Source organism: Protopterus annectens, chromosome 4.part0 (assembly GCF_019279795.1).
Source record: "Protopterus annectens isolate FY-2018-M chromosome 4.part0, PAN1.0, whole genome shotgun sequence".
NCBI classification, from domain to species: Eukaryota; Metazoa; Chordata; order Ceratodontiformes; family Protopteridae; genus Protopterus; species Protopterus annectens.
In genome coordinates this window covers 1067400051-1067426914 of record NC_056733.1, presented here as the reverse complement: position 1 = coordinate 1067426914, position 26864 = coordinate 1067400051, and the positions used below count along the sequence as shown (strand labels likewise).

At 40.9% G+C, this 26864-nt stretch overlaps 1 protein-coding gene across 7 annotated transcripts in view; it reads left to right on the top strand.

Annotated features, from left to right (window-relative positions):
- The window catches only part of ECSCR (endothelial cell surface expressed chemotaxis and apoptosis regulator), a 516073-nt gene that overhangs the window by 341634 nt on the left and 147575 nt on the right, over window positions 1-26864 (top strand). For 5 of the 7 annotated variants that reach the window (XM_044069006.1, XM_044069002.1, XM_044069004.1 and 2 more), the window contains exons 3-4: window positions 10469-10507; window positions 22348-22446. The exons of 1 other annotated variant lie outside the window; for it this stretch is intronic. In XM_044069006.1, coding sequence (XP_043924941.1) covers window positions 10469-10507; window positions 22348-22446 — 138 coding nt within the window. The remainder of the gene's footprint in view (window positions 1-10468; window positions 10508-22347; window positions 22447-26864) is intronic. One more of the 7 variants, XM_044069007.1, reaches the window with a different exon arrangement.

The following is a 26864-nucleotide window of genomic DNA, read 5'->3' as shown; positions in this document are numbered from 1 at the left end:
TGCAGAGCAGGGTTTATTCTGGTTAATTTAGTAAGTTGGTTGTCAGGAAAGAGCGGACATAGTTCTTGCAAGTTAAGTTGCTTGAGTGGAAGGCAGTGGTGTGTTCTAAGGTCAAGTCTGTTGCAAACTTTGCGGTCTTATTATAGCAGGTATCTAATTTTGCTATGTCGGATTTTTTTAACTTTGTTAAAATGGGAGTGTGGAGATCAGGTGTGTTCTTGCAGTCGTAGCCTTTGTGCTATTGGTTAGGTATTGCCTATTTCTGTAAAGAGTACCAAGTTTTTTGTTTACTTACTTGACTGCCTGGGCTATGTATAAGTCAAATTTCATAGAGCTGTCAATAACCGCACCCAGAAGTTTAGTCTGGGAAACAGGTGAGATGGTGGTATTGTTTGTAGCTGGGATCTTAAAGACAGAGAGAGGATCTATAGCTCTAGGGAGTTGACATGTCATGGGTTTGGTCTTACTGGGGTTGAGAATAAGCTGAGCTTCAGAAAGACATGTTTCAACTGCAGAGAAAGACTGCTGCATTAGTAGCTTTAGCTGTTGGAATGACGATGCTTTGCATATTAATGTAGAACCATCTGCATATTGGACTAGGGAGGCATTCCAGGTATATATAAATGGTTTGCTATTATATGGTCGAGACTAAGTAAGCAAAACCATATGCCAAAACCTGGACTATCAAATCCCAAAAAGAGTGAACAAACACTGGCCACAGGATCAATCAAGTTTGGATATTCGGTAATGTCGGTGTTTGACATTTTGAGTGTTGGCGTTTGGTATTTGAAAGGGCTTGACTGTGCACTCCGAGTTACAAGCATATAAAAGTAATCCTACATGTATATAAAGTGTAATTATTTTGATCAAATCGGAGTTTGCTGAAATCCAAAATTTGGTTTAGCAGCATTTAATACATAAACATTTAGAATGTATTTTTAATTAAGTTTAACTGGCCAAGTTGGCTGGTCCAGTGACCTTGGAATAATGCAATAGACGATGTAGTAAAGAACAGTTATATGGAAGTGTTGCGCTGGTTGGAGGGGTTGTGAAAACACTGGTAGTCCATTTGCTGTAAGTAATGTTCTTTTAAAGAGCAGTTAAAAGAAGTAATTAGAGAATACCTATTCTCAGGTGGGAGAGAGTTCCTAAGGATAGGAGCAAACTTGCAAAAAGCTGTTTTGGTACAGGTTAAGGTAAAAGTCGGGCTAAAAGAGTAGTAGCATTCAAAATAGAGCTACGTAGAGGTTAGCAACCGTCAACTCAAGAAAGAAGGTTAGCATTAGAAGGGGCAAAAATTTAAAGAAGGAGTTAATAGATTGCTGGTGGTAAGTAGTACGTTTCAGTGGTAAATTCTGATATATGATGGACTGAGAAAATGGCACATTTTGTTGATTGCTCTCTGTAGGCAGTTACAGTCCTTGAAGTATTCTAAGTTAAGTAAGAGAACATTTTTGGCTATGCAGTAATAAGTTCCAGGAGTGAAAAGGTGTGCTTACCTGTAGAGGATATTAAGCTAAGTACTTTGGAGACAATGGTTTCATTACAGCAATTAACTGAAATGGTAGCATGAAGAAGTGTGCCAAGATACCAGAAGGCAGGTATGTGTTCAGACGGGCAGTTTTAGGGGACAAAGATGGAGATGAGTGGACTGGTACTGACTTTCTGAGCTGTGCTGAATAGCATCAGATTTTGTTTTGAAGAGTTTACTGTTAAATGATGTTGTGAAAGTGTTGTTAAAGTCATCCTGCAGAGAGCTTTGTAGTGAGTCTGTCAATGGCTGATGGACTGAGCCTAACATCATTTTGTTGGGTGGGGGCATACTCAAAATGTAGAATAATCGTTTTATCTTGCTTGATGAAAAGAAAATACAGTACTATAGCATTTATTATTATTATTTTTTTTATTTATTTATCATTTGTTAACTGGGAAAGTCTGACTTTGAACGAAGCCGATTTTCAGCGGAGGCCCGGGGAGAAAGGCTCCAGATGTTAGATATGCTAAAATTCATAAATGAATATACAATGAACATTGGATAAATTCAGCTATAATGATAAATTTCAGTGTGTGTGTGTCTGTAATGCAAACAATTCCATACAGTAAAATTAAGCAGATACATTTAATCAATATAAGGTTCATTTGTACATGAATAAAAAAAGAGGAGTGTTAAGTGATAGACTAGTGAGGAAGGGTTTGCAAAGAAATCTGACATTGTTAGAACACATCCCACTTGCTTGTCCAGAGAAAAATACAGGTTACAAATCTGTCGGGGATCTGGGGATAAGGGCAAAATCGACCTGTCTACTAATTTTTTGAGATGTAAGGAAAAGTCTATTAAGAATATGTTCATTCGAATTCCAAAGCTGTAGCTGTGGTAAATGGTGCCCTGGGCAATCTCTCAGTCCCTTAGTTATTTCACCATGAACCTAAGCTGAGGAACAAAAAACAAGAAATCCTACTAGAACTGAGAACAAAACAAACAAAAAATACCCTCCTGAATGTCCTCAATCTGTACGCAAGCAGCTATTATGTTTTCATATAAAACCTCTTTGTTTTTTTCACTACTTTTGTAACACAAACACATTGCAAGCAGTGTACCCTTTAAGCAGCTGTGATTCAGGGTGACCATTTGAAATGAAGGGACCTATTAGCGCGAGTTCTGAAACACAGAGACTAAATGGCCAAAAAACATATTCACATATACTAAGTCCAAGACGACCATTTCTCAGAATATTCCCATTTCACAAAGGCATGGTGATTTTGGAGTTCGTGTATACAAGTCTGGAGGATGTGGAGGGCTTGCCCCCTCCTACATGGAGGGGTGAGGGGGAGCATGCTCCTTTGCAAAAAGAGGTTTCACAACGAGAGATGTTCGAGATTTGCTATTCTCTTGAAGTTTTGATCTTTTTTTTCAGTGTGTCAGCACTTGGCATTTCATGTGCTGACATTTCATTAATGAGCCATGATTCAGATTACACCTACTTAAATGCTACCAATACTGCATGCATGCAGGTGATCGCCACTCATGCTGAATAGCAGTGAGTGCATCAACGACTTGCAGAGAACAATCACCACCTTTTCAACAATACCTGCCATGAGCCATAACAGCTTGCAGCCACTGTATTTACGCCACCCCATCTATGGCATTGTTCAAATCTGTGCAAGGAAAAGAAGTTGTGATGTTGAGTGTAATAGTCTCCCTAAATTCATACTTCTACAATGGTCTTAATTCCTAAGAAAGAAGCAGGCAAGTTTTAAATAATTCATTGTTTGCCAGTTTATGAAAGAGCTCATAAGTATGTATATTATTATTATGTAAGTGACTGGTAAAATCAGTTGGTTCACCAGTCATGGGTGCCAAGTACTTGTAGGTCAGAAATAGCAGCTGTTGAGGAATTTCGTTAGTATGAGCTGAGACTAGGGGTAGCAGAAATTTATCAGCTATCTAAAATAGTTATAAGGCTTATTGTAAAACAGCACCGCTCTGAAGTATCTTTAGAAATATAGATGCTTAGTTAGAAAAGAGTTTGATCAGGATGTATATATTAGGAAGAAAAAAATGTCATGCAAGACAAGGTTATAATGCAAGTGGTCAAAAGCTGTCAAGAGCTGGAGAGATTAGGTTCAAGTCTTCAGGCGACGGGGTTAATGCACAGATTATAGGCAGGGATTCACACAGGGTTAGTGCAGCGCATGGTGCAAAATAGCACAGGTAGCTAACATGTGCAGGATGGGGATGATTTAAAGACAGAGATTGTATTACTCAGTCGTGCTTGAAATAGTGTGGGATGTTGTGCATGGAAATGACTGCATAATGACATGTAAATGGAAAACCATATTCAAATCAGCCATATGAATATGCATATGAAGGAAGCAAAACTAGTGAATCAATTCAAAGATATACATACTTATGGGCTCTTTCATAAACAGCTAGCACTGTATGACTTCACTTACCCATTATAAATGTCGATATTTGTGTAGAACATGGTGGGAGTTGTGTTACGAATTACATCAGCAATAGTATGGCAGCATATGTTGTCAGACACCTCTAGATCCAGTGGTCACAATGCTGCATGTCACACATGTCTGTACTGATGGACATGGTACTGGAGTCATCTCACATTATAATAGGTAACGGATAGAGATACTTTAAGTGACATAATCAAACTGTGTCACCCATAGGTGGAACTGAGAAGTATAGCCATTCTTTTGGACACAAAGGTATGTGTTAACTATCTTAGCTAAAGGGACATTCTGTTGACCTCTGGTGATCGTGTTAGGGATTTCAGAGGCATCTGTCTTGTGAATACTAAACTGGTTCCTCAACAATATGTGGAAGAGCATATCTGCTTCCCAGAACACTGGCGGAGAAAATCAACTCCGTGCAATCCTCCTTTTAGAGTCCCATTTCCCTAAGGTCCTGGGCATCGTAGGTAGAATTAATGTTGACATACAGGCCACACCTATTTCTGGTCCCAAGAGATACATTAAGAACAAGGACTTCCATTCCCTGAACATCCAGGTGATCTGTAATGTCCAGCCAATTATTTCTAATATGTCCATGTGCAACCCAGGCAATGTACAAGATATGGCACATGGCTGGTATATACCAGTGGTTCCTGCAAGGAGACTTCCCATAGGATCACCTTGATGGTAGGCGCACACATTCCAGATAGACAGGTGTAACCACACAGGTGTCATGCATGCTGAGAAAAGGCCACATATAAATAAGTAGTGGATATTTCATGTTAGAGCAGAGTCTTCTCTAATATCAAAACCATAGAAAACATAGCAGCCCAAGATAAGTTTCAAACCAAAGTAAATTTCTTCATAACAGGTTGGCAAACCAATCAGTCCAAAAAGATATGTATGGCTATAGAAGTTCCAAAGCTTGTAAATAAATTTTCATAAGAAGGGAATTAACAACACTATTGAAGAAATAATCAGCAAACATTTGAATGTCCAAGACTCATAACTATGAATCCTGAAAGAGAAAGACTAAATGTGTGAAAATGGATAAAGTCTAAGATTACTGTGCTTTTCAGAAAGAAGAAACACACACACACACACACACACACACACACACATATATATATATATATATATATATATATATATATATGTGTGTGTGTATATATTAGTGTGTGTGTGGGTGTGCAGCCTCCAAAATCAGGGGGCGCAAGGTGCTTTTCCTTTGTAAAAGGAAAATAAGAAGTTTCTCTATTTTTTCTCTCTCTTTTCACAATTTTGGACTCAGATTTACAGGTCTTAACACTTCAGTATGGATCAATGACATGCCAATGGACACAAGCATTTACTTGCAATAGTCAAGGTGAGGTGTAGTGTATTATTTATTGTAAGAAAATGTATGTGGAATAAACAGAAAAGCAAAAATAAGAATCTTTATGAAATACAAAAAATATATTAAAATGCAATATCAAAAGGGCATTTGAAAAGTTATTTAAAATGGCAGTCTTACTTACTTACTGATGCTGCCACATGTAGCTCTGTGTTGGTGCCTTGTGCTTGCTGAAACCAAAATCTGACTAGTACACTGAAAGAGTAAATGCAGATGTCTGTGCTGCTGCTTCAGTGCCTTGTAAAAACAAAGTTTTATTAGTACAGATAAACTTTGCAGACTATTAACCTTTTAAACTTTGTGCAGTACTATTACAATAACTTGGCTGTATAACAGACGACATGTACAACACTGTCCAGTTTTCAGGGTGTACTGTTTCAGATTTACGCTTTTCATACAGTGCAGATGCTAATCTACATCTCCATGTGCGCAGATCTAACAGGAAATCATATCTAACATCATACACTTTTAAGATCCTTTATATATTCTTCTGTACAATCCGGATCTTGTCCATGAAACAGTATGTCGTTGTTTAATACCTTTGGAATTTGCAGTCTGTTACTTTGGTCTTTTCTGATGTCATACAGTCTATTCTGTTTCAAGGTGAATAACTTTTAGGGAGTCTTTTCTGTTGTGAATGTTTCCATATGAAAGCAGTCTTCCCATACTCCCAGCACCTGTTTATTATCTGTTTATACCAAGTACTGGACACAAAAATATTTTGTATTGCATATATACCTGGATAACTTTCTTACTTGAATTAAGGAGTTGTCCTTATCAGCATTTCCTTTAAGCTGTACTAGACCCTGAACATTCATGTTACATTTACTTTGGATGCCATTATTTTCTTTTCTCAGCTAAGTTTAACCCTTTAATATATGTATGATAGCAAACAGAAATGTTTATGCATCTGACTATATTTTTCTACATATATTATAACAAACAGAAGTGCATATGCACCTAACTAGCAAACAGAAATATACACGCACTGTTTTCTTACTACACATATATTAGTATATATGTCTAAATGTATATATCTAACAGCATTTATTTGCTGAAGATGAAAACATTTTTAATTTGACAGACTAAAGCCAAATGGTCTAAATTAAGAACTAGATTTCAACTGAAAATATATACTCTTAATCAAAATAAGTACGTAGTTTTCTTTGGTTATTTCAAAATTAAAATAAGTTGCTCTTCTTTAACAGAAGTTAAAGTCTTGTTTTTAAAAGAATGTATGAAAAACAATGTTTTAATATTGTTTCTTTAAGAACATAATAGCCTTAACTGAAAAAAAAAATTTTGCATTTATGATGGTGTTACACATAGTGCTATTTACGTGACTGGAATTTGTCTGTAGCGTGTAAAGACATTAATCTGTGTGGTGCATCAAGGAGTGCAATAAAGACATTTTTATTCCATAAGGGTGGTGTTTTCTATTTTACAGAGAGATAACACCACTTATGAAATGTACTAAATATCTTGTCATGCCCCACTTTTTTGCCATTTTTCCTTTTTTATTGTTGATTTGCTGAATTCCACCAATTTAAATCAGTCTTTTATGGTGAGTGTTCTACACAGAACTATACAGCATACCTCACTTTGGTTCTATAACCTCTAAATGCATATGTGACATGAAATACAATAAACATTGTCTTGTCCTCCCTTGACCCTTTAAGCAGATTTGTTTGCCTAATATTTGCTTCCCATCCCTTATGCATTTACTAAAAACTTCAGATGAGTGGTTGAACGAACAGGCAGCATAAAAAGTTCAAAATATAAAGTGTATTTATTTAACCATTAAAACTAAAAAATAAGTAACCAGGATTAAGCACTTTCATCTCTCTCTCTAAGGAGACAATCAAAATAACAATTATACAGTTTCCTCTCCCTTTATATCTTTGTTAAATTAATTAGTGGGAACTTAAAAACAAAATTAGTCATTACAATTTTAAAGGAACACATACACATAACTTAAACTCTGTGCTTTCTTAGAATTACAAAAGAGCTTCAGATATGACTCATGTGGGTCTATATTAGAACATCGAAGTTTCAAAACTTTGAATGTTCTAATATCGAACCCTGTCCAGCGAAAGCTGAAAACATTGAATATACAGAACAGCAATTTTTTCCTAGGGAAAAAATTTGCTGATCCAAAACGCATACACACAACACAAGCACACCAAACAAACAGCAATCCACACACATACACCTAAAATCTTACACCTAAACCTACACTAAACTATATACACACACACACCACTAACTATCCACTTACCTTAACCCAAACCCTAACCCTAAGGTCTGTCATTATCACACACTCACCTCACCCGAGCCCTAACCCTAACTCACCTACCCCGCCCTAACCCTCACGTCCACACAATCGCACACTTACCTGACCTGTGCCCTAACCCTAACTCACCTAACCTGCCCTAACCCTCACGTCCACACAATCGCACACATACCTAACCCACACGCTAACTCTAACTCACCTACAACACCCTAACCCTCACGTCCACACAATCGCACACATCCCTAACCCGCACCCTAACCCTAACTAACCTAACCTGCACTCAATCGCATACTTACCTGAACCCAACCCGTAACTTTCCACCACAGCACTGAAAATACCGAAGCAACAGAAACAGACAACCAATTTGGTTTTCTGTTGCTTTGATATTTTCAGCTTTCCATGAATAGGGTTCGATATTAGAACATTCAAAGTTTTGAAACTTCGATGTTCTAATATATACCCGACTCATGTGACTTATAAGGTGTTAAAATTCATTTAAGAAAACATTGAATTTAAACGTAGTAATAAAAATGAAAATGTTAAAATGTAAACGAATATAAATAAAACTAGCTGACAATTCACCTTTTTTAAAATTACTTAAAGAAGAAAAATCCAGGGCTATGCATGATCATAAAATTTCAAAAGCATTATTAAAAAACATGCACACACATAAAAATACTTCTGTTAAAATAATTCAAAACTAAATTCATTTTTCCAGGGCTCTAAACTTCAGTGCTCGTTGCAAAGCAGTGCTTTCATTCAGACCAGGGTGACAAACAGCATTTAACTTAAGTTGCCAGATTACTTCTTTATACTCAAGGAAATTTTCCCAATCCCCTCTCCCCTAGGGTTCCTTTCAACAATGCCAATAATTACAAATAAAAATCTATTAGTATTACTACAAGTTTCTGAGTGCCTAGCCAGGGTGCTATTAACATTCTTTTTGCTAATGTCGTAGCTATGCTCGTATATCCTTTTTCTCAAGCCCTTCTCTTGTTTGCATATATAGAACCCATCGCACCCAAAGCATTTAGCAATGGAAATAATACCTTTTGCGCCACAATTTCCATTCTTAAAATTGAATTTTGGACTTTAAGTCATTATTTAAAATGTTGATTCATCAATGTAAAGTAGAACGCAAGAAATAGAAATGGCATATAGTAAATTTGATAAATGTTCATGTTTGCAAATATACAAAACATTCTTACTCCCGTTCCCATTTCAGATGCCCATACAATCTACAGTTCATTTGGAAGTCTGTAGGCCACATAAGAGTGAGATACTGCTGAGGTGAAATGTATTACCACCCTGATATCTGAAATAGATCAATCCATAAGGGATGTCAACACAGTCCCAAAAAGCATATCTGTCTAAAGGAGATCTCTGCCAGTTCTTCATTATAATCATAGATCGAACATGAAATTACTTTCCATCAGCATTACAGGCAAACTCTACCTCACTTCTGCATTACTGCATTAGTGCAGTTACCAGGATACTCCAAATGCCCAATAAGATCTGCTGGTGCTTTCACCACTAGTTACCAATGCCTTCACCTGCACGCACCCATCTGATGTACTCTCATAATGGCAGCGTATACCTATCTGATGTAATCTCATAATGGTAGCACGTACCCATCCGATGTAATGTCATAATGGCAGCACATACCTATCTGATGTAATCTCATAATGGCAGTACGTACCCATCGGATGTAATCTCATAATGGTAGTACATACCCATCGGATGTAATCTCATAATGGCAGTACGTACCCATCGGATGTAATCTCATAATGGTAGTACATACCCATCGGATGTAATCTCATAATGGCAGTACGTACCCATCGGATGTAATCTCATAATGGCAGTACGTACCCATCGGATGTAATCTCATAATGGTAGTACGTACCCATCGGATGTAATCTCATAATGGTAGTACATACCCATCGGATGTAATCTCATAATGGTAGTACATACCCATCGGATGTAATCTCATAATAACAGTACGTACCCATCTGATGTAATCTCATAATGGCAGGAGACTTTTCAAGTGAAGATAGTACACCGCCTTCCACCTGCAGTAATGCAGTGTCATCCATCAGATCAGACCACAACCACAGTAGTTTGTCCTCCTTTGCAATTGCTGCATCACAAAGGCCCATTAAAAATGAAGTCAAAAGGCCACCTTGTTCTTGTTGTCTAACTGTTATTTGCCCAACAGCTATCTACAATATATTCCTCTAAATTCATCAGTAAGAAAGTACATTTCACTGGCAGCTGCCTCCTTGCACCCTCTAGCAAAAAGTAGGGGTATTACCTTCTTTTCAGGCCAAATTTACCCCAGTCTGTATGAATATTTCACTGTTTCTTGCCTGAAAACAGGCCATCAGCCTTGTGGGACAAACCTGGTCAAAAAAGTATGTAAATAAATATGTGTGCCCATCCAGTGAGATCAGTGCCTTCGGAGGTGACTTAATGACTGGATTGATCACCCTCTGTGTGAACACATTAACATGGATGTATCTGTGATGGAATTATGCAGAGTGGTTGGAACACAAAGACAGAGATGTGCTAATTATTTGGGGGAGGACTACCGAATGGTGCAGCTCTAATTAATGAGAAGGTTATTTACACAGGGGAGGGGGGGATCAGATTCCTGTGGTAATAACAATGTAATTGATGTATTTCGTTTTGAGTTTGTTAGACAGAAATGTTTACTTAAACTATTTTCAGGTTCATGCTCATTTGTTTTACAAATTGTAGCACACACCTGTATCACAAATGTCAAATGGAATTGATATTTCTCTTTTGCCTTTTTTAAGAGTCTACAGAACCACAAGTTTTGACCATTGTTGCATTTGGTAAGTGTTCAAATGACCAAATTAATTTATTTTGCTATTGATCGCAGAATGATAGTTTAGCGACATAGATTTGCATACTGACATACTGCATGAATACCACTCTTCCACATCAGTTACACCATCTCTCAGTCTTAACACTGTAGGATGCCTAATACTCACTTATTGAAAACCAGACAACTCACATGTAAGCAACATTCTGCTACTGTAAGCTTTCTTTTCTTTTGAAAGGCAGCCGGATTCCTCCATGTTCCAGTCTTTTCCTTCCTTATTTTCCTATACAGAGCATGTCTGTGAACTCTGCAGTGTTGCTATAGCATCCCTGCTTATCTTGCTTAATACTGTAGCCACCATTTTAAGCATTGTCTAGTTTAACTTCCTGCCTGCTCCCATTGTTTTTACTGAAACCCGTACTCTTCTTTATGTTTTTTCCCAAAATTTTAGAGTGGAATATTTCATACTATAAAACTGATTAAATACAACAGACAAAAATCCAGAAACAATGATAATGTGACTGGGTTGCAATAAATCATGCTGTCAGAATGAGGCCCAGTCAGGATTAGGTATGCATGAGTGGCGACATAGTGTAGACCTGCCAGGGGCAGCGCTGCATAATGAAGTCATGCAGTTACCAGTCATCATGCAACTGGATAGATTGCACTATGACAGAAAACATCACCCAGGGCTGGGTGGGATGGGCTGACCACATACATGTAGAGTGGCTGACCATGATGTGTATTCAAATGTGCATTGATGTGCCACTATGAGCACAGCTGATCACCCAAACAAGGATTATAAAGTAAAGAAGCAACTATATTTATTTTATAAATTGGCAGGAAATGGGAAGATAGGACAGTTAGAAAGGTGGAACAGCGCACTGAAAAATACTGGAAAGGGAAGAGTGCATTTTTTTTTTTAGACAACAAGAGTAGAGGGAGAGGGAAACAGTGGGACAAAGGGACAATGTGGAAAGGAAGGAAGTTACAAGGTTGGCAGCCCGAGCAGACATACAAACATATAGAAGAACAAATACTGACAGGGAAGTGTTAAAACAAAAGTGGGAGGGGTCACATTGGAGTTATGCAGAAAGACATAAGGTTGAAATGGCCATGGAGATGACTGGGTAACAAAATGGGGAGGGAGAGTGATGATATTCAAGGAAGAAAAAAACACCTGGATATGGGGGTAGGGTGTGATAAGAACTGCCTGCCAAGCTGTCCTAGTGGGAAATGCACCCAAAAGTCAGTCACTTCCATGGCTGTCATCATAGCTGTGCTCCACTCTTCATGCCCAAATAGCTGGAGCAATGCAACTGTGCAACTCTGCCAGTCATATGAGGTTGCACTGTAGAGTGCCAATCCAGGCATCTAGCCATCTGTCCACCTCAGTAATGACCAGCTGGCACACTTCTCACTGGGTGATCTAAGATATCTCCTGTGTGCCATTTCCTTCTGAGGAGTCTATGCATCACTAGTGAACTCTCATGTCACTGCCCACAAGATGACCTCCATCATCCTGCAAAGAGGTTGGCCTAGGGACAGTTGGAGACGCAGCAGCTGATGTGGAGTCAGATGCAGCATGCAATTGCTAGTGCAACAATACATCTTACTTCATGGCTGGCATTGCAGAATAAATGAATATAAATAGAGAAAAATAAAAGAAAAATGTAACAGAGAGAATGAGAACAGGACAAAAAGGTTAATATAATGTAGTATATTTCATTATGACAGGGCATGGAAGGAGAAAAATCGATTTAGCAAAGCAATGGTAATATGAAGGCTTGAGACCCCCTGTGATAAGACAGGGGATAATGCCAATGAATATGTTTGGCTGTGCCCCTGAGTAGGACAGTGAAATAGGTTATGGATGATAACCATTCTGTGTGTGTTTGTGTGTGTGTGTGTGTGTGTGTGTGTGTGTGTGTGTGTGTGTGTGTGTGTGCATGTGTGCCTTGTGGAAAATAAGTGTATGTGGAGTTGCAATGCACAATGCGGCAAAAGAAGATCTGTGTGGCACAGACTGGCACATCACTACATAGAGCATGCCATAGCCAATGGGTAAGTAATCACTGCTGTAATAGTCCAGCTGGAAAATTAAGCCATAGTATAGTGGCAGGCAGATGTACAGTTGTCGCACCCATGATATTCCTGGAATAACTAGTGTGACGCAAGAGCCCTGGCCCAGCAATCAAGGAGCCTCAATCCTCACCACTGACACCAGAGAGAGCGACTCTTAGAAGAGGAGAAAGGATAACTAATACAAGCAGTAAAGTACAATTTCCCTTAAGTGCACACAGAGATCACAGTCAGTCTGGGGCTGGTTGCTCCCTTGCTCACCAGGTCCCCAATAAGACTCCCCACTGGCACAGCTATAGGGTCCAGGTCTCAGCCTAGCTGGGCAAGCTAAAACCTCCAGTACCCTCTCTGTCCAACCAGTGCATGTCCCTGCCCAAGTAGCTGACACAACACACACACACACTTTGAGATAAGTATTTATACAACTTCACAGACACTCCTGGGAAAGGCTGACACAGATTCTCCAGCTGAACCCCTTTACCCAGTCCATATGGTAGTAACCCCTGCCACCACATAGCTAATAATATCAGCTACTAAAAGACCCTTAAAATGGTGTCCAATTATTACTGTGCAATATTATTATCCGATGGTAATGTGACTATTCAGTCTAGGCTTATTGGAAGGGCATAGACAGTAAACTCTATAAATATATAATGTACTCTAAAGCATAATTTATCTCTACATAAACCAGCCACAGGTAGAAGGTTTTAAAAATATTTAATAACAAATAATTAAAACACAAGACAAAACTACTATACCACAAAGATATTTAAGAGTTCAGAGATCACACATAAACTTAAAATAATACAGTAAGACAGGTCTGATTTCAAAGAAAAATTCCTAATTAATCTTTACTAGCTTTAAATATTCCTACAAGAAATAACAGTGCTAGAAACTTACATGTGAGCTTTGGCAGAGTGCTGCATTAGATATCCAAGATCAAAATGCTCTCAGTCTCTTGTTGAACAATAGTTTTTAAACACTAACCAACAGCTCTGCTGAGGCCCTCCCAAATTACATCATTTTGACACTTAGATTTTCTCAGGTCACAAACTACATTATTTAGCAAGCTAACACCTGCTCAGTAAACTACAACAATGCAAGGCATTTCACATATACACTCTAGCAGAAACCAGAGCAATAAAGCACCTTCCACATGTAAATTCTGGTCATAAACTCTAGCCTTAAAACAATGGGCATGAAACCTTCATCCAGATGCACTGGAGCCGACTTGTAAAACATGAAAGGGTCACAACATGCTTCACTGGGCCAGTAGAGTGCAATGTTGTCACATATTTTGCAGTTCCACATTTCACAGTATTATTTTACACTCAAGAAAACATGCCTGTATTTTACATTTATTTACAAATGCCAGAATTATATATCAAATTCCATTTGCCTAGGCTGGCAGCCTTCGCCCATCTTTCCCCAATCGTCACAACTAGTACAATGAAAGACAGTGGAATGAAAATATATGCATTGTGATGTGGCAGTCTAGGAAGGGTAGTAATCACCCATGCAGTGGCAATCACATATCTCTGAGGCATTGAGCAATAAAATACTGAAGTATGAGAAAGGAGAAAGGCTGCCTAGCTGCATTGGTGCACCCAAGATCAGTATAGCTGCCATCCAGATGGCAATGTCTACAATAACTGGTACAAGTAAAGCCAGTAGCATACCTACAGATGCATTTAAGACTATCCATGAAGTCCTACAAGCAGTGAAATAATATGCAATGGTCAGTTTTTAAAAAGAAATAGAAAACTGGGCAGTGCTGTGATAACCAGATAAAGCACAGGTGTACAGATCTGATGGCAATACAACACATTTAGTCTGATGCCTGGAGTGTCTGACCTGCCTTCTCTGGCAGGTACATTTATTTTCTGTTGCTCCTCCTGTGCTGCAAAACATAAAAAACACCATTAATGAGCACAGCATAACCACGTACAACAGAGACAGCAACTGTACAATAAGGCTAGTGTAACATAACACTATAACTGTACAGTAAGCCTCACCTCAGGCTTTGTGCCCCCTGAATGGTGCACTGAGAGGGTTATCACACTCCACAAAGGGGGAGTCACGATGGACCCCGGGAACTACCACCCCATTAGCCTGACGAGCCTGGTCTGCAAGGCCATGGAACATATCATCATGGAACTCATAAACAAAGACATTGGTAATCTCCAAACTCTGGACCCCACCCAGTTCGGGTTTGTAAAAGGCAGATCATGTCTCCTAAACCTGATAGACTTCTTTGAAGCAGTCACCAAAGCCATAGATGAAAGTAAGGTGGTTCACACAGCCTATCTAGATCTCGCCAATGCTTTCAACACCATCCCCTACTCTGGAATTATAGATAAACTCTCTAAACTAGATATAAATCCCTATGTCACAAGATGGGTTGCCAACTGGCTTATGGACAGAACCCACACTGTGAAAGTAGTAGACTCCAAATCCGACTTCAGACCAGTGACAAGTGGAGTACCACAGGGTTCAGTCCTGGGTCCTCTCCTGTTTGGTATCTACTTCTCTGAAGTACAGGCTAATACAAAAGGTCTTTGGCTAATGAAGTTTGCAGATGACTGCAAACTAGGAGCCATAATTGAAACTCCTAACGATGTGGACATCCTACAAAAGGGCCCCACTGAGACAGATGCCTGGTGTCAAAGCCATAGCCTGAAGCTCAATGCCAAAAAGTGCATTGCCATCCCCTTAGGTAAAAACTCTGTACCCATGAACTACCACATAGGTGGTAGTCTACTTAACACCGAAAGTGTGATAAGAGACCTTGGGACACAGGTGGACAGTAGTCTCTCCTTTGATAATCACATAGCCACAGTGGTCAGGAAATCCTTCTACATGGCATACCTCATCACAAAAGGTTTCTCATCCAGAAAAAAAAGGTCATCACTCCCCTCTACTCATCACTAACTAGACCCATTATAGAGTACAACGCCCCTTTTGGTATGTACCTCACAAGACATCTACAACAATGGGAAAGGCCACAGAAATACCTCAAAAAGAGGGTTACTGGACTCAAATAGATGCCCTATGCAGACTATCTCAAAAACTCCAGCTTTACTCCATTGCATATCGCCTACTCAGAGGCAATCTCTGCCTAACATACAAAGCTATGTCAAACCCAGAGCCATTGGACATGCTCCACTTAAAGAAATCCCAATCCCTCCAAGCTACACGCTGTAGGGACCTAAACCTTGTCAGCACAATAAACAGAACATGCTGGAGGGATAGATTCCTGTCCCAGAGACTTCCCATACTCTGGAACAGACTACCTATGTCAAACAGAGCTCCTCATTAGCACTCTTCAAGAAAAATCTTGATGATTGGATGGGAAATAGGTAATTCACCCCGGGGATCACTTTTGTGGCTCTGCTCGACAGGGGCACAGGAAAATAATTTTCTTTGGTGGCAAAAGCCAGGGTACCTTTTTGGCTAGGCTTATATAGGCCCTAGGGCCAATAGCCTAGTACCTACCTATGAACCTATGTAAGGTCTAGTGTAACATATCACTATAACTGTACTTTAAGGCCTAGTGTAACATAACACTATAACTGTACAGTAAGGCCTAGTGTAACATAACACTATAACTGTACAGTAAGGCCTAGTGTAACATAACACTATAACTATACAATAAGGCCTAGTGCAACACAACACAGCATTAATTGATCATTACTCTGATATTCTGAGTTTCTCTTCCTAACCTCTTTTTCTCATTGGCAGAGAAGGGCAGGGTTTCTCCTCCTCAAAGCAATATACTTTGTGTCAGTACTAGTCACCAGAGTGGGTGACATCCATGGCACCACTCACCATTCTGACAAGTAAGTGCCAGGCATTAACATTGTAAAATGGACAAGCCAGCACTGTGGCATGACAAGATAGACACCTCACTGCAGCTCAGCAACCTAACAACTTGGATGCCTGCAGAGCTGGTAAGGGGAGGATAAATGTGCCCATCTTAGGGATTATGACATGCACTGTGATGCAGGTTGCATTTGATCCTAGGAGGGTGTTGGGCATGCACAAGGAAGCTTGTCCTTAGGGGGGAAGGGGCAGTTGCTGAGTCAGCACCGATGTGAGAATGATACACTGGTATGCAGCCTTGCACATCTGTTACTAGATGTTATGGTTGTATACAAGGTGGGTATGAATTTAGGATATACAAAAAAATCCTTCCTGTATAACAATGTGACACTGACTGTGGGTGTTTCAATCTGCAAATAGGGCTAAAATGAGTTGGAGAGGCTTGCTGGGTTTGGCAGATGCCCCTGGGAGCAGTTGATGGTCAGCTGCAGGAGTGGTAATAAAAAATATTAAAAACAGACTTTGTATTGGGAAACGCCATACCTGTCCCCCAGCAGGGACTTCCTGTTCTGTGTCTGCAACAGGTGAATAAAGATTTTTGTCTGGCTGTTGAACCATATAGTATGTCTGTGACACTCAGATCCTGCAGAGGCCATATCCACTCATCAGTCCAAGTCAAGAAGAAAAAATGGTAGCTGGAGCATGATGACACATAGTGGAAACCGCATCATATATCTCAATTGGTAGCACAGTGGCACTGTGCCCATCTATGGCAGTATAAAGTATGTGGCCAGTAGAATGGGCCAGGGCAACAGCTTCCCAGCTATTCCACCCAGGTGGCCTACATGTCCAAGCACAGTTTTGAGGGGCACCTGGATAGTATATCCCCATGGCCTTTACATACTGTAACTTTGCAGAATGCCTACAAAGTGGTGAACTATTTAACTGGTCCCAGTGCATATGCATGAGGCAGAGCAGGCGTCCTAACATGGAAAAAGACATATCATTCTTAGCTTCATAAGTACATAGGTGTGTACTAGGCTAATGACCACTAGGGCTTTTTTTAAGCCCAGCCCTACATCCCAAATCTCTGATAAATTTTGGTACACTTGACAAATGAATTGCATTATTGGCTCAGTTCAGGAAAAAATGCACTATATTGCCTCACTGGCATATCACCATACTAAAATCTCTTAAGTGACATGTTGAGCAGCCCAGTCACCATATTATGAGAGCTGTGCTACAGAAATGGATAAATTACTGAAACAACAGGATATTGCACAATACAAAATTATAAGGAAATCTATAGCAGACAGGCTACTGGTAATCTGTACCATACTGCAGGGACAACTCCAGGGTGTATGTCTGCCAGACGCAGCTGTCACACATACTGATTGCTGGGTGCCAGCACTGTAATGGCCTTGGCAGAGATATGACACATTGCATTGAGGTAGGGGTGGCAAACATAGTTACAGCACAGCAAATAGGCATGAACATCAGGGATTCAACTCTGAGCACCTGCAGCACAGCTGGTGACTGCCTGCGAATCTGTGGGGAGGATGCACCAGGTGAGTTGTAATGATTTGTGGAGAGGCACATCCAAACAGCAAGGACAAGGAGGATTCAGAGTTGTTGTTTTTCCCCTTAAGGGGGAAAAGCTTTCATGTCTCACTGTCCAAGCACAACCGGTTTTAAAACATTGGGGGACAACTGAACAGACCAGGGAACACAGGCAAGAAAGATGACATACACATAGGGGCAAGAGATCTACTGTGAGCACATGAAGATTGTGATACCTACTCAAATGAGACTGGGTGCCAAGTGTGACAACATGATCTTTCATGCAGGAAAAAGGGCACAAGAAATACAACTGCAGCTGCCAGGTCTGCCACCAGCACTTCCCCACACCCCACAGTCAGCTCACAGGCACACAGCAGTTCCTAATAACACCCAGAGGTCACACTGACAGGACATTGATTCTGGAATGTAGTTTGGATGTGGGAGTTGGAATGGTCAGGATTACGAAAGTGTATGACGGGGATGACCCAGGTGAGTAGTGGTAAATGGCAGTCCTATAGCACACTGGCACCTTATCCACCTGGTGTACATAGACGTTACCATATACTTTACTGCCAACCAGGATCATCAGAGTTTCAACTCTGAACACCAGCAGCACATGTGATTAATGCCTGTGTGTCTCTTGGGGGGGATGCACTGGGTGAATTGTGTGACATGCCATAACAAGCCAACAATGGCAAGCATCTCTACACAGTGTACTCACACATTCCATATTGCATTTCTGTCACTCAGGAACATCACAACAGCAATGGGCATATTGTGCACCAACAGGTGTGTATATACTCATAGTCTGTGTAAATTCGTGGCATGCACAGTTTGTGTTCTACATGTACCAGCTTACACATGGTTATGCCAACTGTATACTAACACAGGCTCCACTGGCAGAAGGTTCAACAATAGGGGTGTGCACATAGGTTCATAGGTGTGTACTAGGCTAATGGCCCTGGAGCCTTTACATGGCTAGCCCATAGGATTACCCTGACATCGTGCCACCCGACCTTAGTTCCCAGTGTGTCTGTTGAGTAGAGTCACTGAAGTGATCACCGAGGTGAATTTTCTATTTCCCATCCACTCATCAAGATTTCTCTTGAAGAGGGCCAGTAAGGTGCTCTGTTTGACATCTATGGGAAGTCTATTCCATAGCATGGGCAGTCTCTGGGTTATTAACCTGTCCCTCCAGCATGTTCTGTTGATTGTGATAATGAGGTTGAGGTCTCTGGAGCGTGTGGTGTGGAGGCATTGGGATTTCTTTAGATGTAGCATTTTTAACAGAGCTGGGTCAGACATAGCTTTGTAAGAGAGCAGAGATTGCCTCTAAGCAGGCAATATGAGACAGAGAATAGTTTGAGCTTTTTGAGTCTGCCCATATAGGACAAGTGTTAAGGCCTAGGATCCTCTTTGTGAGGTACTTTTGTGGCCTCTCCAATTGTTGCAGGTGACTAGTGAGGTACATGCAAAATGGGGCTTTGTACTCAATGATTGGCCTAATGAATGAGGTACATGCCAAATGGGGCATTGTACTCGATGACTGGCCTAATGAGGGAAGAGTAGAAGGAGACAATGACCTCTTTCTCCCTGGATGCAAAACCCTCATTAATGAGATGTGCCACATAGAAGGACTTTCTGACCACAGTGGCAATGTGGTAGTCAAAAGAGAGGTTCCCAGATCTCTTATAACACCTTCTGTGTTCAGTGGACTACCATCGATGTGGTAATTCATGGTGACCGGGTTTTTCCCAAGGGGGATGACGACACATTTTTTGGCATTGAGCTTAAGGCCATGGTTCTAACACCAGTCGTTGGTCTCAATAAGGACTTTCTGTAGGATGTCAGCATCACTTGGGGAGTTAATAAAAGCTCCCAACTTGCAATCATCTGCGAACTGTTTCAACCAGATTCCCTTCGTGTTGGCCTGGACTTCAGAGACATAGATACCAAGCAGGACAGGACCCAGGATAGAACCCTGTGGGACTCCACTCGTGACTGGTCGGCGGTCTGACCTGGAGTCAGCTACTTTCACACTGTGGGTTCTATCTGTGAGCCAGTTTGCAACTCACCTAGTGATATAGGGGTTGATGCCTAGCTTAGTGAGTTTTTCTGATTCCTGAGTGGGGAATGGTATCAAAGACCTTGGCCAGATCAAGGTAGGCTGTATGAACCACCTTGCCTTCATCCACAGCTCTGGTGACTGACTCAAAGAAGTTGACCAAGTTGAGCAGGCATGATCTACCCTTCACAAAACCAAACTGTGTGGGGTCCAGAGTTTGGAGATTCCCTATATCCTTGTTTATTAGGTTCATTATGATGTGTTACATAACTTTGCATATCAGACTTGTCAGGCTAATGGGGCGATAGTTCCCAGGGTCTGTAGACGCTCCTCCTTTGTGGAGAGGGATGACTGTAGCAGTGTGCCATTTGGGAGGAACAAAGCCTGACATGAGGCTGTGATTGAACAGGGCATACAGGTGAGGTGCCAGTTCACTCTGTAGTTCATGTAGAACACAGCCAGAGATATTGTCAGGTCCCATAGAAGCTGTATTACTGGCCTTGGACAATGCTGTTTTAACCTATGCAGCAGTAATACTGGGTGCCTGGCAATCTACTGGTATTGTGATTGGTCCTTTGGTGGGGGTGGGGGGGGTAAAGTTGGCACTGAATCTGTCGGCCAGTATATTGGCAATATCTGTTGGCTTGGTATAGGAGGTACCATTGTGCAGTAGCTCAGAGCAAATCTGGATATTGCCGTGGAGATTCTTTACATGACTGTAGAAAGCCTTGTGGTTGTCTTTACTATCTACTGCAATTCTGTTTTCATAGCTAGCTTTAGAGGATTTGTTGAGGGATCTCAACTTTTTGTTGAGGCTGATAAGGGAGTTTTTCCAGTCTTGTGACTTCACCTTATTCTGCATCAGTTTCCTCCTTCTGTTGTAGAGTTTGTTTATGGCAGGGGACCAACAGATTGGTTTCTTTTTTTGGAGGAGAGTATCTTGGTTCTATTGGGTATGGCAAGATCCATGCATTTGTGTATGTGTTCGTACACTGCATTGGTGTATGATTCGGCGGTCATGCAACTATTCTCCATTTGAATGGGTGCCATGAAGCTAGCCACCTCTTGAGATTAGCACATATGTAGAGGCTGATCTTGATGGCACTGTGCACATGGCACCATCAGAAAACATAGTGACAGTGTCTGGAACACTAACTTTATAGGGAACATTCTCTTTCCCCACAGTTGAGGGGACTCCAGAGGCCCAGGATGGCCCTACTGCATCACGAGTGTTTAGCAAAAGTTATTATGTCCATGTGCATCCCACATATAGTACACATACAGCAGAAACACCACCAATATTGTTCACTGTCTCTAATGCAACATGCAAAATGAATAGTATAACAGGGTATGACTTAGTCTTCTAAAATTTCAGTCTCTCTCTCTCCTCTCTCTGTCCGACACACACACTGCATCTGCCTCTGAGGTGTAAAGTCATTCTCACATTTTTTTCCTCACCAGCATTTTTCAAGTGTCTTTTTTAGCCAATTAGAAAAAGAAATGTGTGCTTCCCTTTCTAGGCACAAGTGGATCTTTAAGCCCTGTATCTAACATCAGTAATGTCTGGCAGTTAGCACAGCAGACTAAGCTCTGACTTATTAATGAGCTGCTTCCTGTGTACGTGGTTTGATTCTTTTCACCTTCATCTGTCTGCTGTGTGATCTTGAGCAAATCACTTATAGGTTCATAGGTTCATACTAAGCTAACTGCTCATGTGAGCCATTTTAAACCTAGCCAATTATCCCTTGTGAGACTCAAACCCTGCACCTTGTGTTTGTAAGGCAAACACCTTAACCATTAGGCCACCCTCCCAACCCCCTTAAAACAGACAGTGCTTTGGGGCAACTAGGGATTTGGGCTAGGCTTCTTAATGATCTTCTGGACTGCATGCCTAGTAACTACCTATGAATCTATGAAGGACTCTTGCCACTAATTATAAAACCTGTGTTGGTCCATTAAAATACACCATGTCTATGTTCCAGTGTGTTTGTGTACACCCTGAGTAGAAAATGTTGCAACATGGTACATTTTTTGAGGTATTAACTATATTCTTTTATTGCCTGACTTCTACCTCATATACACCTTCCTCCCCTTGACCACACATCCTTCTTATGGCCATGTGCTGCATCAGCCATTATCTATTGCACGCTGGTAAATTATGAATCAGTAGCGCATGTTTAGCAAGGTCTGTGTTTGCTCCTGCATGGAAGGGTAAAAATACTGTCAATGTGTAAAGCTACTGGGTTTCCAAGCTACACACTCTCTTTTGTCTTTAATGACATTCTGGCACAGAGATAATTAGTTTTTGCTTTCTCTCCTAGGTGGCATCATTTTAATTGCACTTGTGATCATTGTGGCAACAGTTCTAATTAGTGTGATCAGCCTGAAATTTAAATGCTGCCATTCAAAGGAATCGCAAGGTAAGGTGCTACAATACAATGTTTAACAATAAGCAAATTCACAATTCCTTGCTGCTGATTAACAATTTACAGACAACATAACAGAAATTAAGTTTTTCTCTGCTGTGTTTTTAAACTCAGCTGCCTTTCTAGTTGCCTGCCCCTTATGTTAATTTGGCCACATATTTCCTTCCTTCCCTCCCCTCTTTCATTGGTTATTGTCAGTAAGCACAATTTTTTTATTTTGTAAAATCACTCCCATTCAATTATTTTAATTTATATGCCATCCTGCTATATTATATAGAACCAGAATGCAAAGTGCCCACCCCCTTCCAATCTGTTTTACTCTTTTAAAATTAGTGTCTCTCCCCTTAGAGCTAAAGCTTAATTTACCCCCTCTTTCATATCTAACAGCTTAGGGAACACTCCAACCCTTAGGGTATCTACCCATTTTTTCATCTTACCTTTAAAATGTGCAACATCTATTCCAAAACCACCAAATATTGGAGAGCCCACATCTGCCTGTCAGTAGACATCTTGGGATTACTGTTTCTGTTTTGTTCCTGGTGAGATAAGGCATATAGGGAAATTTCCTGGAGTCTGACAATCACCCGAAAGCCTAATAACTGCATTATAGGAGCCAGCTTGGAATTTATGCTTATGTTTTGCTTCTGGTGAGAGAAGGAGCAAACTAATTGATTCCTGACTGTTTCTGGTTGGGAGTGAGTGTCTGTGTTTGACCTTCCTGATTGGTCTGGTTGCTATTAAATGCATCTACCAGGGAAAGGCTACAACAAAAATATAGACCCTTATATCATCTAGGACAAGACTGTGGATCACCAAACAGGCTGTGGCCTGCTTCTCATCTTGGGATTGGTGTTAATGTTTTGCTTTTGGTGAGAGAAGAGGCAAAGGAGCATTGTATCCCAGCCATGTGAAGCTGTGATGAGACCAACACTAGTAGTAGCCATTCAGGTGCCTCCCCTCTTTTCATCATTCTTAACAAGTTAATTTTTTTTTCAGTAAATACTGCCTGATTCACTTCTAACTTCAGAATATCTGCCTAAATACTTCACCAATAAATCATCAGGGTCTACTTATCAGTTTCCCCTCAAGTATTTGCCAGTGCCCTGCATAGATGCAGATACCTTGAGTTGACATTTTTCCTGTAAAAGTACTATTGTATTTTCACCAATACCTAGTTGCACATAGGACAACTAGTTTGCAGTGATAAGCACTACCCCAAGAGTTGCAAGCCCGATACTCCTGACAGTGATTGATATTCTCACTCCAACGTTCTAATCAATAAAAATGGGTCTGTTGTCATGGATATGAACGTTCTCACTATCTCTGTTACCATATTGGTGGATATGGATATCCTGAGACAATGGAGAAATTGTCTCATGTTTACTGACAACTAGTTAATTCTTAAACAAACTGATATGGTATGTGAGAGATGTATTTACACAATGTCACTGGAGGCAAAGCTCATAGGTTCGTAGGTTCATAGGTAGGTACTAGGCTATCAGCCCAAAGGCCTATGTAAGCCTTGCCAGCAAGGTTCCATAGATTACGCCACCCAAGAAAGTTATTTTCCGGTGCCACTGTCGAGCAGAGACACAGAAGTGATCCCCGGGGTGTATTTCCTATTTCCCATCCACTTATCAAGATTTTTCTTGAGGAGTGCTAATGAAGAACTTTGCTTGACATAGATGGGTAGCTTGTTCCAGAGTATAAGAAGTCTCTAGGACAAGAATCTATCACTCTAGTGTGTCCTGTTTATTGTGGTGACAAGGTTTAGGTCCCTAGAGCATGTAGCTCGGAGGGATTGGGATTTCTTTAGGTGTAGCATGTCCAACAGCTCTGGGTTTGACATAGCTTTATATGTTAGGCAGAGATCACCTCGGAGTAGGCGATATGCTACGGAGTAAAGCTGGTGTTTTTTGAGGCGGTCAGTGCAGGGCATTTGTTTGAGGCCAGTAATCCTCTTTGTGAGGTACTTCTGTGGCCTTTGCAGCTGCTGCAGATGTCTTGTGAGGTACATTCCAAAAGGGGCGTTGTACGCTATAATGGGTCTAATGAGTGACGAGTAGAGGGGGAACAATGACCTCTTTTTTCCTGGATGAGAACCCTTTTATGATGAGGTGTGCCATGTAGAAGGACTTCCTGACTACTGTGGCGATGTGACTATCAAAGGAGAGATTACTGTCCACCTGGGTCCCAAGGTCTCTTATCACGCATTTGGTGTTAAGTACATTGCTGCCTATGTGGTAGTTCATGGGTACAGAGTTTTTACCAAAGGGGATGACACTGTACTTTTTGGCATTGAGCTTGAGGCCATGGCTCTGACACCAGGCATCTGTCTCAGTGAGACCCTTCTGTAGGATGTCCACATCATTTGGAGACTTAACTATGGCTCCTAGTTTGCAGCCATCTGTGAACTTCATTAGCCAGAGGCCTTCTGTGTTAGCCTGTACTTCAGAGAAGTAGATAAGAAACAGGAGAGATCCCAGGACGGAACCCTGTGGTACTCCACTTGTCACTGCTTTGAGGTCAGATTTGGAGTCTGCAACTTTTACAGTGTGGGTTCTGTCAGTGAGCCAGTTGGCAACCCATGTTGTGACATAGGGATTTATACCTAGTTTAGTGAGTTTAGTTATAATTCCAGAATGAGGGATGGTGTCAAAAGCCTTGGCGCGGTCAAGATAGGCTGTGTGAACCACCTTACCCTCATCCACAGCTTTGGTGACTTCCTCAAAGAAGTTGATCAGGTTCAGGAGGCATGATCTGCCTTTCACAAACCCGAACTGGGTGAGATCCAGAGTTTGGAGGTTACCAATGTCTTTGTTTATGAGTTCCATGATGATACATTCCATGGCCTTGCAGACCAGGCTCATCAGGCTAATAGGTCGATAGTTCCCGGGATCAGTGGTGGCTCCTCCTTTGTGGAGTGGGAAAACTCACATAAAGCACTCCTGATGTCAATCAGTTTGTCAGCAGCACACACACTGCACCCATCACACACAATTCAAAGCAGACACATAAACCCCATATGCTGAGGCACTTAAATGTAGCTTTCCTAAAGACCAAATACCTCGTAGATGAAGTACATATAACAAACACCCTCAGCAACCCCAAATGCCTCTTTCAAAACAATACCCACATCAACACATACAGTCACATCTCACGAAGCTTCTATTTGTAAGCCCAAATGGCAAGTCACCACACAACCTAGCATTCTGGCCGTTGGAGACATCATTGTGAGACACACTGACATCCCTATCACCAGGCTGAGCAAGAAGAAAGTCATAGTCAGTTGCTTTTCAGGGGCCAGAATCCACCACATTATGCATGCACTCAGGCCATTGGACCACAAGTACCAGTATGACTCAGTCACAGTTCATGTGGATGTAAATGACCTGAGATGTGCCTTCCTAGACATTCTATGGGGGTGCAATATTTGTCAGCATGGAAGGATGGTCTGTACGTCTCCCCTCTAGACTTTCAGTATTAACTAAAACATTGTCTTCCCCATAATGCCTTTTTTTAGGCAATGCCAAACTGACAGTACTTCCAAAATAGCAAATAAAAACCAAGAACATCTAATGGTGTTACTGCTCAATGCTAGGAGTCTAAACAAAAAACTCCACTCCCTAGTAGGTCTCTTCATCCTAGATCATCTATAATGTCACTGAGACATGGTTTAAAGCCACGCAGAGCACACCAACAGTGCAAGGTTATAATGTCTTCCACACATTTAGACCAGCTACTACAGAGACAGTGAATAAAGGTCGAGGTGTCTCAGTTTACATTAAAAATAAATATACCTGAAAGCTAGTACAATGTACTTGAGCTTCACCAAATTCAAATCACCACAGGCAAAATTCAATACCACTTCCTTGCAAACTATAGGTCCCTCTCTATGACCCAGGAAACACATACCATGTACTTAAACTGATTGGAAACACTAACCATCCAACCCAATACAGTATTCATGGGTGACTTAAATTACCTGACTATTAACTGGGAATTATGTAAAACACCAAACGTACAGGCTCAGAGATTCCCGGATTTTGTAAACACAAACTCCCTGGACCAGATTGTCAGTACACTGACCAGAGGTGCAACCATACTACATCTGGTCCTCACTAATATGGGAGAGGGCTGCACACCCCCCTACTATAATGTCTTCTCTGGTAAGGCCAGACCACAAAACTGGAACCCCCAGCTAATCCTAGAACATTCAGGAACAACTTTAAGGCTAACGTCCTACTAGTAAGTGACAGCCTGGCAAAATTTCAAGCCCCTATAAACCCTATGCGGAGATGTTCACAGAAACCCTATGCATGCATGTTAGTGGCTGCAGAGAGGCAGCTACACCTACCAGGAAGAGGTACAGAACTATCTCAAAAAACATGCTACTCTGATAGAATCACAAC